The sequence below is a fragment of the Ciconia boyciana genome, chromosome 3 (genome assembly GCF_034638445.1).
Source record: "Ciconia boyciana chromosome 3, ASM3463844v1, whole genome shotgun sequence".
NCBI classification, from domain to species: Eukaryota; Metazoa; Chordata; class Aves; order Ciconiiformes; family Ciconiidae; genus Ciconia; species Ciconia boyciana.
Window position 1 is genome coordinate 71,937,598 of NC_132936.1, and position 16,909 is coordinate 71,954,506.

Below are 16,909 nucleotides of genomic sequence, written 5' to 3' on the forward strand. Positions count from 1 at the left end.
TTGGTAACTCTACGTTGTGATTTTGTCAGGCAGGAGAAGGAGCTGTCTGCCTTCCTGACCTGGTTGGTGGGATGTGAAGCTACAGCCAGGCCTTCAGAGCAGTATGTTTCTGCTGACAGAGTTAAACTGGAAGGCGAACTGCAGTCACTGCAGGTACGTTTCAACTGAAACATTGTCCCCCTACATTTCCTGTTTTGTTTCTGTGTCTTTTAAAGGATGGACTTGCTCAATTATAGTCTGACAAGTCACTTGATTCTGGGTTTTGGAAACATCCGAGGGAACTATTACATTATCGCTGTTATTTATCAAAGACAAGAAAAGTCAGGAAGAATGTTATTTGCAAATATAATATGCCAGCTCAAGAAAAATAATGCCCTGGTATATCCTATTATCTGTCTGGTATATCCTATTATCTGTCAAGAAAGGACATTGGTCTGCTTGCCAGAGGATCCTTTCTCTAGAGAAATTCCTTTGTTTGACAATGCTACTTTCCTTTTTTTGCATGTGAGGAAAGTTGCTCAGATGACAAAATGCTCAAAGGTTTTGAATTCACAATGAAAGTCTGATTTCTGACTTTTTTTTTAAACACAAGACTTTCATCCTACTCTGAAGTATGCCTTCCCTTGGAATTTTTGCCATTTGTTTTTAGATTAATATAAAGCAGTTGGCCAAATGTAGCATCTTTTACACTCTCCATGAAGCTAATGAGTACATAATTTCCATTTTAAATATTACTGAAGAGAAGGAAAATTATTTTGGGTTTTGTTTTTTTGTTTGGGCCAATTTGTGACATTTCCTCACAATTCTATTGCTGCACACAAAATATGTTGCAAAACTTAGTGTTGATTTTAGCTACTTTCATCATACAGTAGAGCTGTGTGGAAAGGTCACACTTTGTCCTAAAGGAGAAAAAAAAAACTTCAATGAATCCTTAGTGAATTACAGTTGCAGATTTAGCTGTCTGAGAGGTGTTAAGTACTTTCTTGTCCTAATAGACCTCAATTCCTCCAAGCATTTGACTGTGCTCATTCACTTGTCTCAAAGTGGTGTACTGGAAACCCCTAGCTGATTTTTATTATTTTGGATATTTTGCATAATACGATGCCATATTTAATCTAAAGGCTGTACCTTCCATTGTTTTACCAGGATTTGCGAGCAGATATTGAGTCCCATGCTTCAGTCCATGCGAGCCTATTACAGTTAAATGAGTCGCTGTTCCCAACAGCTTCCAAACAGTGTGTGAAAACAATAAAAGAAAAATTTGAAGAGCTGGATGAGAGGTGGAAAGCTTTACCACAAATTGTTGATAAAAGGTTTGTGCTTCGGAATGGTTTTTACATGTTAATGAGAGTAACCGATATCCAGATGAGTAATCCCAATCCTGAAACATAGTTTTTTACAGGATTACCATTAGGAAAACAAAGTTTTAAAATTTATATTGAATCTTGAGCTCCCAGGAATGGGGTGTGGGGAATCCCAAAGATTTATCATGCTGTCTTTTTGGCATAATCTCTCCCTATTTTTTTGATAGAAGAGCTAATTTGAAGGAGTGGGGGGCAGGAAATGAAGATAATGTTGCATTTCCTCAGTTACAATTTCCCAAGGAACTTCCTAAATTAATTCCAAAATTTGTAATATCTGTTCTTCATTTTTTCAGTTACTTTACAGTTACATTCTTTCAGTTACTTGCACATGCTTTATCTTGTGCAAAGCCACACTATTATCTTTTTAATCCCACTTTGAAGTTTTAATTTGCCATAAATACTATAAATGCTCAATTGTTAGGCTGCTGGCTCATGCTAGGCTCAGGAACACTGCCTCCTTTTTTGAAACTGTGTCTTATCATATAATTAGATTTAAATTTTTTTGGTGATGAACATACATATTTTACTATTTGTAAAGGAGCTTAAATAATAGACCCTGGCCAATGACATCATCTTCTAGGTGCTTTATCAATATGATTGTTTGACAATATAATGATCTTCTACATAGCATTTCATGTTGAAAATTATGTAGAGAAATTTCTAAGGGAAATGGGAAGGTAAATGACAAGGCCCTTTTTAAGGTCAAGGTTTAGAAGCTTAGTTCTGCTAGGTGCTGAGTATTCCTCTGGACACACGCCTCCTTTGAACTGTGTTCCTCTGACCAGACTTGACCCTCACTTACTTCAGTGGAAGTTGAGCATGCAGCTACTCACACCCTGCCTAAATTCATGAGACTCTCACCTTACTTGCAGTGTGGCAGATGATAGGGCAAACAGAATTTCTATGTCTGAAAACTGAAGTTTAGCTTCCATCAATATCATTCTCTTTGCTGGAACTACCCCCATGAAGAAAAGTTGAAGAACATACCTTGATTGTTTGGGGCCCTCCTGACAGTTGATAGGAATAAAACAGTGGAAACAGGAAAGAGCCAAACTGGTGCTTTCAAGTGATATGTTATTCCCCAGTTAAGAAATCAACATGACAGTCATCACATTTGTAACGTAAATTAACATTTCCTTCTTTCCTTCCACCTGGCGTTGATTTTAATGCTGCCCAGTCAGCTGCAGTTTTGATTGTGGGAAGTGATTAATTTACATCAAGTGCTTTCATATTTACATCTGACATCCTACAGGATCAACTTCCTTCAGTCTCTTGTTGCTGAGCATGGGCAGTTTGATGAGCTCCTGCTCAGGTTTTCAGACTGGATTAAGCAGTTTCTTGCTGAACTACAAGCCACTTCAGAGATAAACACAGCTGATCAACAACTAGCTGCATCTTACAATAAGGTAAACTTTTGGATGTAAATATTAAAGACAGAGAAATTGTACAGTGCATTCAGCTAAATATTCATGTAAAATTAGCATCAGGTCATTTATTTGTTTGAAAACCCATATGCTGTTGCAGTCACATACAGATTTCTGTTATTTGACCAGTTTAAAGACAAATTGTAACACTGAACTGTTCTTACTGAAAAGTCCCCAGTAGTACTTGTTTTGATCATAAGCTTAGTACTAAAATGTTCTCTGAGCTTTTGATTGGAAGAAGAAACACAGCCTTATTTTCTTTCTTTCCCATAGAACCACTCAATGGAAGTTGAAAGTAAGAAACAGCAGTTACAAAGTCTGAAGGAACATGTAGATAAATTATGTTCTTTCAGCTGCCCAGAGGACCAGCAGACATTGCAGGGAAAGACTGAAGATTGCTTTCAGATCTTCCAGGAGGCAAGTCAAATAATTTGCCAAAGAGAAGAGGCTCTGGATCAGCTGCGGGTATTCCTGCAGCTCCATAGTGCTGCATCAGGAGTGCTCCACCAGCTGAGGCAGACAGTGGAGAAAACAGGAAATATGGATAAAGCTAAATCTGAATTACTGGAGAAGGAAGTCAGTGATGTTATTCAAGATCTTAACAAGTTGGAATCTGTTGCCATCAGTTTGGATGGTTCCCTTAGTAAGGCTCAGTATCATCTAAAACACAGCACTTCTGAGCAGAGGATCTCCTGCAGGGCTGTGGTGGATAATCTGTGCTTGGAACTGGAGGCAGTTCAAAACTTGCTGGGAACCAAACAGAGTGAGGCAGAAGCTCTTGGAGCCTTGCGAAGATCTTTCATGGAACGTAAAGAACAGCTACTGAAGAGTATTGAAGATACTGAGGAAAAGGCTGACAAGGAGGGCCTGAAGAAGGCAACGCTACAAGCCCTCCAGCAAAGGTAAAAACAATATTAATGCTTGAGATTGGCACTTCATTTGCCTGCAGTCTCTAGACGTTTTATAATGCATTGGAAGCATGTGTGAGTTTTCTGCCCGCGTACCTTATTTCTTGCCAGGCATATATGAGTCCATATATCTACTTAATAAAATTTTGTAAGTGAGCGAGCTATTTGGATGGAGGAAGAACATGAGCAGAACGCTTAGTGAGTCCCGCTAATCTTTTATATTGAAAGAATGGTCAAGAAAATCTTTGTCTCAGAGATTTATTTTGTCCAAATGAATCCAAGCTCCAAACAACTATTAGAAATCCCATATAACATAAATATCTCTACTCTTACAGAATTGAAGACTGTACATGTGCTGAAGGAATTAAAAAACACTTACTATAATAAAGTATTAATCTAAATATTTGAGTAAATTTCCAAGTCACTGTGTGCGGTGAAGCTATACGTATGCCTATATCATTGTATAGCTGTATGCGTATCAGAAAAATCACATTCTGAGCTCAGTTGTAGCAGAAAAAAAATCCAGATAACACTTTGTTTTCTGAAGATATTGCAGAAAATGTTAGAAAAAGGGAAGTTTATGCACAGTAACTCTAAAAGCAACTGTTTCAGTCTTCCTTTCTCCTCTTTTCTCTTGCAAAAAAGTGAAGATAAGTAAATTTGAAACCTGCCTTTTAACTTGCAGATTGAGGATCTTTAACCAGTTAGATGAAGAATTGAATTCTCACCAGCATGAACTCCAGTGGCTTATGGACAAAGCAAAACAAATAGCCCAAAAAGATATTACACTTGCTCCTGAGATCGACAAAGAGATAAATCGCTTAGAATCTCTGTGGGAGGATACCAAGAAAGTTATACATGAAAAGTAAGTAGATCTTAGACTTAAGGTGAGAAAGGACAGGGTTCTCTTAGTGGGAGAAAGAGACCCAGTTACTTACATTTAATATCTTCTTGCCTTATTAACCCCATAAAAAACCAGGGCTTGTACGTTAAATACTGAGTAGAAGATAAAACACAGTATAAACCAGGATATCTGTACCAGTTGTAATTATACTATTAATAAAGCCACAGATAGGTCCTCAGGACAGTACTTAGTGATATACTGGGCTTTTTAGTTGCATGTTATTGTGTACTCTCTTGAAAGATAAGAAATCTCCATTGAGATTTCACTATCACTCCAACTAGCACATACTCTCCTTCTAGCATGTATTTTCCTTCTCTATTGGATATGTTTTTCTGACAGCCCTATATTCAGTGGTCCTAAATCATTCTTAGACTTAAGTTTTTCTGTCTGTCCAAGGGACCAGGCTCATAACAGTTATTAGTGTATAATCAGTGATATGACAGTTTTGTATATCAATGAAAGCTGATAAAGAAAGGAACTAAAGAAACAAGGGTAAGTTGAAAATTTCTTTATTCTTTGTCTTAGCTGCCTCTTTGTAATCTTCAAAGAAAACTTCTTCAAATGTTCTTTTATAAATTTGCATAATAAAATTAAGTGCTAGGTTCATCCAGTACTACATCACCCTCAATGTACACAAATTTTGTCTAAGTGTAGAAGCAAAACAGTTCTAAGCCTGGGTAATACTTCATTGGGCATATGCAATTTGGTGATCCCCATGTAATTGTTGGGTTGGTGTACTGGAACAATGATTCAAAAAAATGTCATTTCTGCTGAAAAATGATTCTTTTTCCTTTGTTTTATATACTGTACTGTTATTCTATTTTCTTGACTGACACCCTAAAGATATTTGTAAATATGCTGCCCCTTAACCAGATCTGTGTATTACTGCCCTCTTGAAAATATGCACAGCTACATGAACTGCATTTCTGGTGGTTTTTTCCAGATGAATTCAGTCTGGTTTTCTAGTGCGTTTTTAAGAGATGTATAAATCTGAACTAAGTGGAAGAAAAGGATAGCTTTGTTTAAAAATGTCCATTGCTCCTTTTTCTTCAGCAATGCTGCTAATTTGTATTTCATGTTGCATGTTGCTGCAGCCCATTTTTCTTACCTCTAGAAGTCCTTAATAATAGTAACCAAGTAATTTCTGCATACATGTGCCAGAAGCTAGACAGTACCAGCCTGGTAGTGAAGAAAACATAAAATAGCTGTCCCTGCCTTATAGATGCATTAGTGAGGGTAAATGACTTGTCCAGTTTTCACATACTGGGGTAGCTGTTGCCATCTTTATACCTAAAACTCAAAGATGCTCAGGTACCTCGTGATTCCTTTCTAACATAAAAATAATGTTAGTTTTTGTTTAAATTATTAATTTAATTTTGAACTGTTTTCTCTCTCATATAGACACAATTTTAGACCCCTCAGAACCTGATTATTTTGGAGAGCTCTTTGTTAAAAAAAAAAAAAAAAATGTTAGGCCTGTTCTTAACAGCAGGTTATTCTGTTCTCAGTAGAATGACAGGTCAGTTGAATGTAGTGTTTTAGACCCAAAAGCATGCGTCTGACAATTGGAGGACAAAACGGTCAGACTTATCTTGCATTGCTTTAGTCTTTTCTTTTTACCCCCCAAAATACTCCATGTTAAAGAAACAAATTAAAAAAAAATGAGCTGCAAGTGCCAGCATCATTATAGTGTGATTTCCAGTCAGTAAGATGCTAAGCTTAGGAAGTGAGAAGCTTGAATTCCAGTTTCAGTCTTTCTTTTGCTCATCAGTTGCTTCAATATCTGATATATATGAGATGGTGATTAATATACTATCTCTCCAGTGAGATGTTTTGTGATATATGGACCCACAGTGATTTGTAAAACCTAAATATTACTATTTCCTTGGCTGCACAAAACATGTTTAGCCCTGCACCCTGATTTTCCCATGGTGAATTGCTACATCACATTCTCTTTCCTTAAGAAACATGACAGCAAATGGTGCTAACAACACAGCCTTTTCACATTACAGAAAGGAGCAGTCCTGCATTCTTATCGATCTGATGAAGGAATATCAGAGCTTGAAGTCAACAGTAATGAAAGTCATAGACAGTGCTGACAGTGCTTCTGTGATCAAATCCATTTGGAAGGATCATGAAGATGTCAGGCGAACTTTATCAAAGGTAATTACATATAGTTTAATTTGAGGGATTTAAATGATCTTTGATTTAGACAGATTTTTCTGTTTGAAAGGTGCCCTTGAGCTGTGTTTAAAGTTCCTTGAATTTAGTGTCAAATCTTGTCCCAGTGACATTCAGGGTTTAAATTGTACTGATTCTGATGAGGAAAGAACATAGTCCTTTCAGCATTTTGGTGAGATCCATTAATGTGTATTTGATTGTTGCTATTTATAATTTTAAAACCTAGAAATGCAAAATGTTAATTTATATGGAAAGCATAAGTTATCTGCTCTTTATACAAAATACGTTGAGAATATATTCCTATCACAGTAGGAGAAGATATTTCCAGTCAACATACTTTAATATTTTTCCATATTGGGTAATTTTTTGAATGGATAAAAGTCAACAAAAGAAAACGAATTACACACATTTCTGATGTGTGCAATTCTTATGTCTGTCTCTTTCCCTAAGATGACTTATTCCATGGGGGACAATGTTGATACTGGCCATTGAGCAGAGATAAGGAATTTGGATCCCTGAATTCCATTCATTTCACTGGGTTGTATTTCTAAAGTTCTAAATTCTGCTATCCATCAGTCTGTCAGGAAAAACAGTTCTGAGTTAAACTCCTTCCATTCATTCGGAGGGTAATTTCATTTGGGAGCCTATTGAGCTCTTCATTAAAAATTCTTCAGTCAGAACTGTATAAACATCATTCTAAACTGTGCGTATTTATGGCCTCTTTTTAATAGACATTTTAACTAGAACTGAAAGCCAGAACAGAGCTTGCCAGTCTAACAAAGAAATGCATGTAAGTTCCATATGGTTCCTCTCCTTAATGTGAGCCTTGGGCTGTGGAGAACTCCCTGCTACAACAGTGGCCACATCTAGGCCTGAAGGAGTTGGAGTGCAATAAATATTTTGCACAACTCCTACCATAATAAAGTAGGCACGGCCACATGGCCATACTGCATCCAGATTAGTAGTTTATATCTAATGCTGATCTGTAATCCTTGTTAAAGAAAAAAGTATGAGATGCTTACTGTGATCCTTTCTCAGTATACTGTCACCTCTTCAGTGACAGCGTTTTAAAGATTTCCCTACGCCTAGAATTGCAAACTTAGTAGCCATGAAGATTTTGTCTAATTCCTTTCTGAACACATTTGTACTTTTGTTTTCCAGAGTATCTAGGAGTGACAGGTTTTACAATTCTAAATTTTGTTTGCAACGCTTTCTGTTTACCCTGCTGTAATTCCAGAACTGATTTTAGATACTAGTTGGTCAATGATGGGTTCTTATTATTCAATTTTAGACATGTAGAGTCTGAAGAATAAAAAGAATAATAATTAAAAAGTTGCCTTAAGTCCTGAAGATAGCTGGCTACCAAGTGGAGAAAATTCAGAATTTATTATTCCCACTTGTGTGCTTTATTTATAAGAACAATCATACTATTTGATTATGCTCATGAGAAAACCATGTCAGTTGCTCTGTATTTTGTGGCGTAGTTAAACATTAGATGGTATGCTGAATGAGAATTATCAAATGCATAACACATACCACAGGTCTAGGGATGGGTGCCTGGAGAACTGGATTTTTCTTTTTTTCTTCAAGGCTTCATTAAACAAGTAAATATTTCTGTCCACAGCATGAAGCTGCCAAGAATGATCTGAGTGATAAACAAAAAGACCTGGATACTTTCACCAATAAAGGAAAACATTTGTTAGCAGAATTGAAAAGAGTTCATAACTGCGACTCCACTGCGGTAAAAACAGATATGAACTGTACAGTGGACAAATGGCTAGATGTAAGAGTCTGGTGTTTATATGCTGAATACAGTTTTTAAGTTGTGCTACGGTTACAGTATTAGTATTTTCTTAGGATCTTAGGGTGCAATTGTTTAGTGAAGTTTACTTTGCAGTGTATCTCAAAGGGTTAATAATAGGGATTTGGCATCCATTGTACGCACACAGTTGTGACATCCATTTGATATCTTTAAAACGATGTCTTATAACGATGTATGAATGTTACTAGTATAAATTTACTCAGTGTACACTTCTGAGTATAAATATGGATTGGATTCTAACCTAGTGTATGCCAGCATTACTTTAATAAAGTAAATTGGACTAAATAAATTAGGCAGTAAATTGTATTAAGCTACACCACAAAAGATGTGAATATGTTGAGAAAGACAACGTTATAGCAGAGAAACATAATATAAAAGCTCATATTTTACATTTTCATATATATACTGCTTTATTAGCAAATTCCTACATAATGTAAGAAAGATAAATGTAGCTGTGTTTAAAGAGAAAGTTTATTTGAATATAAAACTCTTTCCCAGTAAAAAATACACAAATTTTTAGAAACGGTCACATACGATTTTTGTTCATTTTATGATCTGGGTAACTAAATTGAAATTAGAATTCAGAACTTAGACCTAACTCTAAGAAAATTATTTTACCTAGGCTTACTAATTATTTCTGATGCACTTGTCTTACAACTGGCTGCAAAATAAAGAAATCTAAAATTAATTTGTGAATGGTATCGATACATTCTCCTCTCCTAAAAGGTGTCTGAAAGAATTGAAGACAACATTGACCGGCTGAGTGTAAGCATGTCTCTATGGGATGACATCCTGAAAACTGGAGATGAAATGGATGGATGGTGCAATAAGTGCATTTCTCAACTGAATGAAGGCATCAGCAACTTGAGTAACAGTCAGAGAATGGAGGTCCTCCTGAAAGACTTCCAGGTGCTTACCCATAAATTAGTGATAAAAATGTTCTGGATCAAAATCCTTAGTGATAAGGCTGTGCTGTTGTAGACCACCATGTCCCCTGTTCAAGCAGTGGTACCACTAACCCAATGGCTAGCTGACAGCATTCCAGTCCTTTTTTTGAAGCTGTTTGCTTCTGACAGAAACAAGAGCGGCACATCTCTTACTAAATCAAAGCTCTGTAATTATTTTAGCTCTAGCAATACATGACAATGTGTTCTTACAAGCACAAAACTTTCAAAAAGCATGACATTGGACTGAACTCTGTTTCAGTAGAAACTGATGGAAATTGTAGACAACTTCAGCTGAAGCTAAACAAAAAATGATTAGTTTCTAAAATCTAAGAAGGTAGATTCTCCAGACAATAAAAAAGATATGCTGGACTGGAGGGCGAATTTTAATGTCAGGCTCTAACACTTTCAGTAAGATGATGTCTTTCTTTTCTGGATAGTGTTAAACTGTTTTAGAAATCTAGGCAGTGTTCAGGATGCATTCTGCCTCTATTGGCTTAAAATATACAGCAGATCAACCACAGAATGAGCCATATTCTACTTCATTTGAAATAAATGATGTCGTTAAGAAGATGCACAGTGAACATATACAAGTAGTATGATAGAATATGAAATGGTGCTAAATCAGTATTTTGCTCAGGACAAGCTTTATCTAATGTCTTTCTGATTAGTATAGCAATCAGACCACCTAAATTTATCACTAACTGATTTGGAGTAAGAGCGGCCAGTACCTAAACCACAGGTGTACCTGATTCACAGGAGGGCCAGAATAGCAGAAGACATGAGCACTGTGCGTACGTTTGCAGTCACAGAATGCATAGTCCATAATACTTTTTCTGCACTTTCTTTTGCAAAGGCAAGAGGAAAGGCCGTTCACCGACAGAAGGGTCCTGCCATTTCAGCAATCAGAAATAGATGAGCATGGACAGAAATAATCAGTGTACCTTTTATATGGTCCATAGCAGTGGTCCCTTTCTTGATCAGTCACCTAATATTATATCCTCCCTAGCACAAAATACTCCCTGAGGATTCTTCTGGGTCCACCTGAACTTCTACCATTCAGGGCAGATGTTAAGTGCAGCAATTTAATCCTGAAATTCACTGTCCAATCTTTTAATTGAATTTTTTAGAAAATAAATTTTGGGTCATACGATACACACACAAGTTACTTGCCTAATATTTCAGAACTGCAATTATACAAATTATTATTTTCTCTTTCACTTTGCTATTATTTTTTTAATAAGTAGAATATTTCTTTATAACTTGGATCTATATGACCACAATAAATACAAGGTCCAGATATGTCAGTGCATATATAGCAGCATTTTTAAATTCCCTTTTGAGGTTAAAATTTATTTCTGTGTCTAATTTTTTTCCAAGAGCTCACTTCCTTGTAATGAAAACCAGAGAGCACATGTATTATGCTCTGCATGCCATTAAGTGGAACCTAACAACCACAGTAGATTTTTCCAGTTGAATAAACAATGACATTCCCATCTTTATTCATCCAGTGTTAAGAAACTAAAGTTGTTAGTGCATTTTAAATGCTAAAAATGTGTGTGGTTATTTTAATGGAGTGGAAAAAAAATCTCTGAACTGAGTCTAATAAAGGGGAAAAAAATCTCTGAACTGAGTCTAATAAAGGAAAAGAGCTGGGAGATTTTTAGAGAATAAAACTAATAGAACAACAGTGTTTTCCCTCTGGTTGTTAAACTTTGTTTACATTTTCTTCCATTTTTGCAATCGATGGAGCATCCTTCTGAAGGTCTAAAACCTTCTTGTAGTTTGGTATGAAACTTTGACCACATCTCTTTTACAGTCTGAAGTCAAGGATAAAGAACTGAAGTTGGAGCAGCTTACTTCCAAAATTTCAGATCTCAAAGAACTGATCCACAGTCAAGAGCCTCCTGCAGATCTCCAGGTAAACTAAAGATCTTGGTAATCACAGACTGTGCTCAAATGACTAAGAAGAAACTCCTCCTGAAATTTCTGTCTCTCCTGTACTGCCTTTTTCTTTAAGGTGACAGATACAGCATTATTTATATGTATCATAACTATTATTTTTTCAGATTTCTTTAGTTAACTTTGTTTTTTTCTGAAAAAAAAATGCCATAAAGTAACTGAACATTAGAGTTGTAAAAGTATTTTTTACTAAATTGAAATACAGTAAATAGTTTAAGGTAGCTGATAAGATATGAAACAGATTATATTCTCTACACTGCACAACATTAAGCCACATCATATGTGAGTGCATACGCAGTTTGCCTCTTTGAAAGAATTATAATGCAGTAAAGTATATTAATTTGCTTTATCAAACCAAAAGTATTCTTTAGTGGACTGGAATTAGTGCCCTGAACTAGCTGTTACAAGACAGGGGTAAAATACGAACACTGAAGGTGAGCTGTGGAACTTTTATTATGGGCTAGGTCCTTATTTTTTATGTTCTAGGGCAGATGCAAAACCAAAGTATGACTATTTTGGATGTTTGATTTCAAATGGAAATGGGTATGTGAGATTATTCACTTTCAGTGTCAGAAGTTTTAAAAGATAAGCTTACTTCTGTGATTTCCACAGACAGGGAAATATCTTGATAGATATTTTTTTCAAAACCATTTATCAGATTTTAACAGAACTTAATATAACACTCAAGCCTTGTCCACATTTTGCCATGAACATACACAGATAAGCCTAAATTACCAATCAATCAGGTATGGGTCAAGAACCCTATAGTATAAAGATGTGCAAATTATATGGAAGTGCTTATGTTCTCCCAAATTCTTTCCTTTATGTGAGAGGTTCATAAAATTCAGATTTAGTCATATGTTTCATAATAAATATCTGTCCACTTATAGAGCAAAACTTAGAGCAAATTATTTTGCAGAATATCACTGTTAACGAACACACACCTATCTCCAACTACTCAATGTGATAAATACAATAAAAAATTTAAATCAATACAATAACTGTAGTTGATATATAGAGGCAAATTTGAAAATAAAGCCTCACAAACTAAATGTAAATCCCCAAATTATTTGCCAACATTCCAATGCTAAATAAGTAAACTACAGTATGATCAGCTCATATCCTAAGAACATAAACAATTCCTTAATAGAATTTTCAGTAATTGCTCATTTATAAATATTACCCTATTATGGCTGATTTGATTTACTTTTTATTAGTAAGATGTGCACAGCTAACATCTACTTTTAGCATCATCTTAACATCTATAACTTCACATATTGCTGTCTTTGAACAGGTTAATGGGCAATATTCTAACTTATTTTTGTATTGTCTTCAATTTTAATCTGCCTTACACTGAGATACATTAAAGCCTCAGTGCTCTTAAGTCTCACCAATTGATATTTCTTTTTATGAAACTAGTTGTGTTTAGGTCATGTTCTGTATATATGGCAAATTAGTAAAGGAAAAAGATCAACCGTTTAATTTTTCAGAAGTTGATGATAACTTCAACAGTTTGCAGTCTGGCTTTTTATAAGTTAGTAACCCTTCTTTGGATTACTGTATATCTAAGACTTAATCCTAAATGGTTGACATTTTTTATTTATGTAAGTATCTTTAGTTATGGATGTAAAGAGAGCAAAATGATTGTTGTTTGTCACTCCTACCTTCCATTTTTTCAATAAACATTCACCATAATAAAAGTTTTTTTAAAATGCTTTAATACATAACATTTTACTTTTAGTTTATAGAATCAGATTTGAGGCAGAAGTTGGAACATGCCAAAGAAATGTCAGAGACAGCAAAAGAGACACTGAAAGATTTCAGTACTCAGAAGATGCAGTTACAGACATTTATTGATCAGATGACAGACTGGTTAACAAAAGAGGAAGAGACACTGTTAAGCTGTGCACGTAACCTGGATCCTGAAGCTCTAAATAAAGTGAAGGTCGGTGCTGAAGAAAATGAGTATGCTTTTACTTATGCAGAGATCTTTGGGGTTTTTTATCAGAGATTTTGCTAAGCATTATACTTAATTTTCATTTAATTAAAAAAATATATCTCCTGCACAGCTGCTAGAATATTAGCAAATAATACAGTGATACTCTTTAAGAAGTTCCAGCAATGAACAAAAGTTCTGATCTATTAACTTTATACAAACCTTTTAGAAAATTGTAATGAATAATATGGTCTTTGTTGTGACAAGAACCATTTTGTTACACTGAACTCTTCAGTCATTACTCCAGCATGTTTACAAGTCCATTGACTCCCTTGCAATATAAGTTGTGTACTTATAACTCATCACAGTAAAAGACCCTGGACTGAACTCAATTTTAACACAAACTTCTACCTCAGAAGTCCTCCTCAGTCCTCATACATAGCAATTCTTTTGTCTATAACCTAGAGCTCTCTTGATTGCATACAACTATGCACATCATAACATGACAAACCACATGGAGATTTTTTCAGTGTGAGCACATGTTAATGTTGATATACTAGCCAATTCAAATTTAATTTTCAAACAAATGTTCCTCTCCAGTCAAATTAAAACTCCCTTTAATTCAGAAGTCCCACCAAATACCAGTGTCATCTTGCACCTCACATGTTATTTTCAGACTTTGCTGAAAATATCTATTGCTATTCAATATGCCTTGATATGTATTTATTTTTAATAGAGTAGTAAACCATGAGAAACAGAATTTTTCACATTTCTGTGATGGTTCTTTAGTTTCAAGGATTCATCTCACTTGGAAAATTCAGGAAATGTGATCCAGTACTTCTTCCCTTCATTGTGTCTAAGACTTGCAATAGACCATAGGAGGAAAGAGCATATGGAAGGAGCAGGAATCCTTGAGGAAAAGAAAGGGCTCTTTTGTTTCTTTACAAATGTCATATTTGTGTTGTAACTTCATTTTCAGGAAACACAAAAAGACCTTCAGCTTCAGCAGAGCAGCATTGACTCGACCCGTGAGAACCTCAACAGCCTGTGTCGCAAATACCATTCTGTAGAGCTGGAAACTCTTGGTGGCACTGTCACTTCATTAATAAAGAAGTATGAAGCTGTGAATCAGCTCTGTTCCAGAACACAGGCCAGCATGCAAGAGTCCTTGGAAAAACATTTCCTCAGTGAGTCTTCAAGCTTGTTAATGTGAGCCGTTAGCCCATAGTGAATAATTCTGGAGTCTGCCAGAGTTTCCAGTGATGTCACTTGCAATTACAAATTTATTTTTGTATGGAGACTTTCAAAAAGTCTTGTTACCAAATGTTCATTTGATAACTGCTGTGAAACAAAGCATTTTACAAAAACAGAATGCAACTTTAAACACATAATATTAATGAAAGGCAATCTCAGCTCCACCTTTCTTCACTCTTAGTATGCATCTCTATTGCATGCGTACACTTTGTGTATTTGCCATAAAGAGAAATATATAACCAAATGGAGATATTTATAATGTAAAAGTCCCCATCTGAAGTATTTCCTGGGCTCCCTGGATAGTCAGTGGAGAGAAGTAGGCAATTTTTAATCTTTTATATTAAGATATTAATCTAGATATTATCTAACATGAAATTGGGACATATAGGCTGAAAATGCCTGTTTTTTCTCATTGACTATAAAGTGGAGCTTAGTGTGACTGTTCGAATTTGGATGTTTACAGTGGAAACATCTAACTTCTCGTGAAATGAATCCCACTCCCCAAGGTCATTGAAGGCAATGAGACTCATCCTGTTAGCTTTTACAGACTGTTCCTGAAGGATAAAAGAATTGTGGAAGACAACTGTATAGTATTGTGGATAATGCTGCTTCTTAAAAAAATACTCTCTTCTCTATACTTTTTTATTAAATAAGATTCTATGCAAGAATTCCAGGAATGGTTTTCTGGTGTGAAGGCTGCAGTAAAAGAATCATCTGACAGGTCTGGAGACAGCAAAGCCATAGAGGCAAAGCTACATGACTTACAGGTATAGTGAACAAATTAAAAAAATAGTAATTAGCAATTTAACTATATGTATCCAATGATATCTCTAAAATAAATTTTAGATGCTATCATATTTATTGGTTTTGTTTCCAAAAAGGTAATGTAAGAATGGTTCAAGACAGCAATATGTACTGTAGAGGGACTACAGTGGAAACTGTGTTCACTGTTCTGAGAGATCAGAATTTAATTTCTGGAAGGTTTATGTGTAACTAAACTATTCTTGTTTCTGATTTGTAATCTTTTTTCCTTTTTTTGCCTTCTTTTCCTTTTCCTACTTTTTCTTACAGTATTGCTTATTCGATCCTTCAGATTCACACTGATAGGTCAAAGCTTATCTGTGTAGATGTTTGATGGGACAGAACAGAAATAGCAGACACCTACTGCAAACAGCCCTAATTCCTGAAATGTATAACATCTTCAGGACATGACTAAACTATCCAGAGAAAGACAGGACTACCTTGGGACCAAACAGGAAAATTGAGCTCTGTGAATTGTAGCACCACTTAATAAATTTTTATTTGAACTATCTGCTTAGAATTTTTTCCATAGCTAGACATGGCTCTCATCTTGTTGAGGAAATCTGACCACTTCTAATAGAAATATTGCTTATCTTTAGTTATTAAATCTTGCACGTTTAAACTGTATTCTTTCATTACACAGAGTGTGCTGGATTCTGTCAGTGAGGGACAAAACAAGTTAGATGCTGCCTGCAAGGAAGGAGAAAGTTTGTATGCTTGCTTATCCCAACCAGTTGTGAGCCATATTCAGGAGCAAATAGCGAAGTCTAACCAGAACTTCCAGGAATTCCTGAAGCAGTGTCTGAATGATAAGAAGGCCCTGGAAGCTTGTGCCTCACACCTGGGAAGGTGAGTAATACCACTAGTCACAGATGGACTGCATGAAATAGTCCAGCTGCAGAAATACAGGGCACAATTTGAAATTATTTCCAGTTATTCTAGTCCTGTTTGCTTTTTTCTTTGGAAATATTTAAAAGAAAATGAAGTTCTCTGCTAAAAACAAAGCAAAAGGTCTTGCTCCAAGGGTATTGATTCGGTTAAAGAATGGAAGGTCAATATATGCGGAAGATCTTTGTAGCTCATGCAATGCCAAATCATCAGTTGGGATCTCAGTAATTTAAATGCAACTTCCTGGAAGGAAAAGGTGTGATGAATTTTCAAGTTCTGCTGTGGGGTTTGAAGATAGTATGCTTTTTACACAGCATGCGTCTGTCCTGTCCCATTCCAGATGGACATATTTCCTAAGGAGCTAATAGGAAAACACTCTTAAATTATTACTTAGGGCTGGAATTTTGGGAGTTCAAATATTTTTAGGTATAACTAGATTCAAAACTGTTGCTAATTGAAAAAAGCAAAATTAGTGTAGCAGTAATGGGTAAAACAGCAAGATGAGATGGTGTGCCTTCATG

General features: G+C 35.6%; 1 protein-coding gene across 1 annotated transcript in view; it reads left to right on the forward strand.

Annotated features, from left to right (window-relative positions):
* The window catches only part of SYNE1 (spectrin repeat containing nuclear envelope protein 1), a 270,199-nt gene that overhangs the window by 77,528 nt on the left and 175,762 nt on the right, over positions 1-16,909 (forward strand). The window contains exons 36-48 of the mRNA XM_072856086.1: positions 30-153; positions 1,147-1,313; positions 2,617-2,770; positions 3,062-3,690; positions 4,382-4,561; positions 6,613-6,763; positions 8,406-8,564; positions 9,330-9,512; positions 11,367-11,468; positions 13,251-13,454; positions 14,425-14,632; positions 15,354-15,466; positions 16,144-16,349. Coding sequence (XP_072712187.1) covers positions 30-153; positions 1,147-1,313; positions 2,617-2,770; positions 3,062-3,690; positions 4,382-4,561; positions 6,613-6,763; positions 8,406-8,564; positions 9,330-9,512; positions 11,367-11,468; positions 13,251-13,454; positions 14,425-14,632; positions 15,354-15,466; positions 16,144-16,349 — 2,580 coding nt within the window. The remainder of the gene's footprint in view (positions 1-29; positions 154-1,146; positions 1,314-2,616; positions 2,771-3,061; positions 3,691-4,381; positions 4,562-6,612; positions 6,764-8,405; positions 8,565-9,329; positions 9,513-11,366; positions 11,469-13,250; positions 13,455-14,424; positions 14,633-15,353; positions 15,467-16,143; positions 16,350-16,909) is intronic.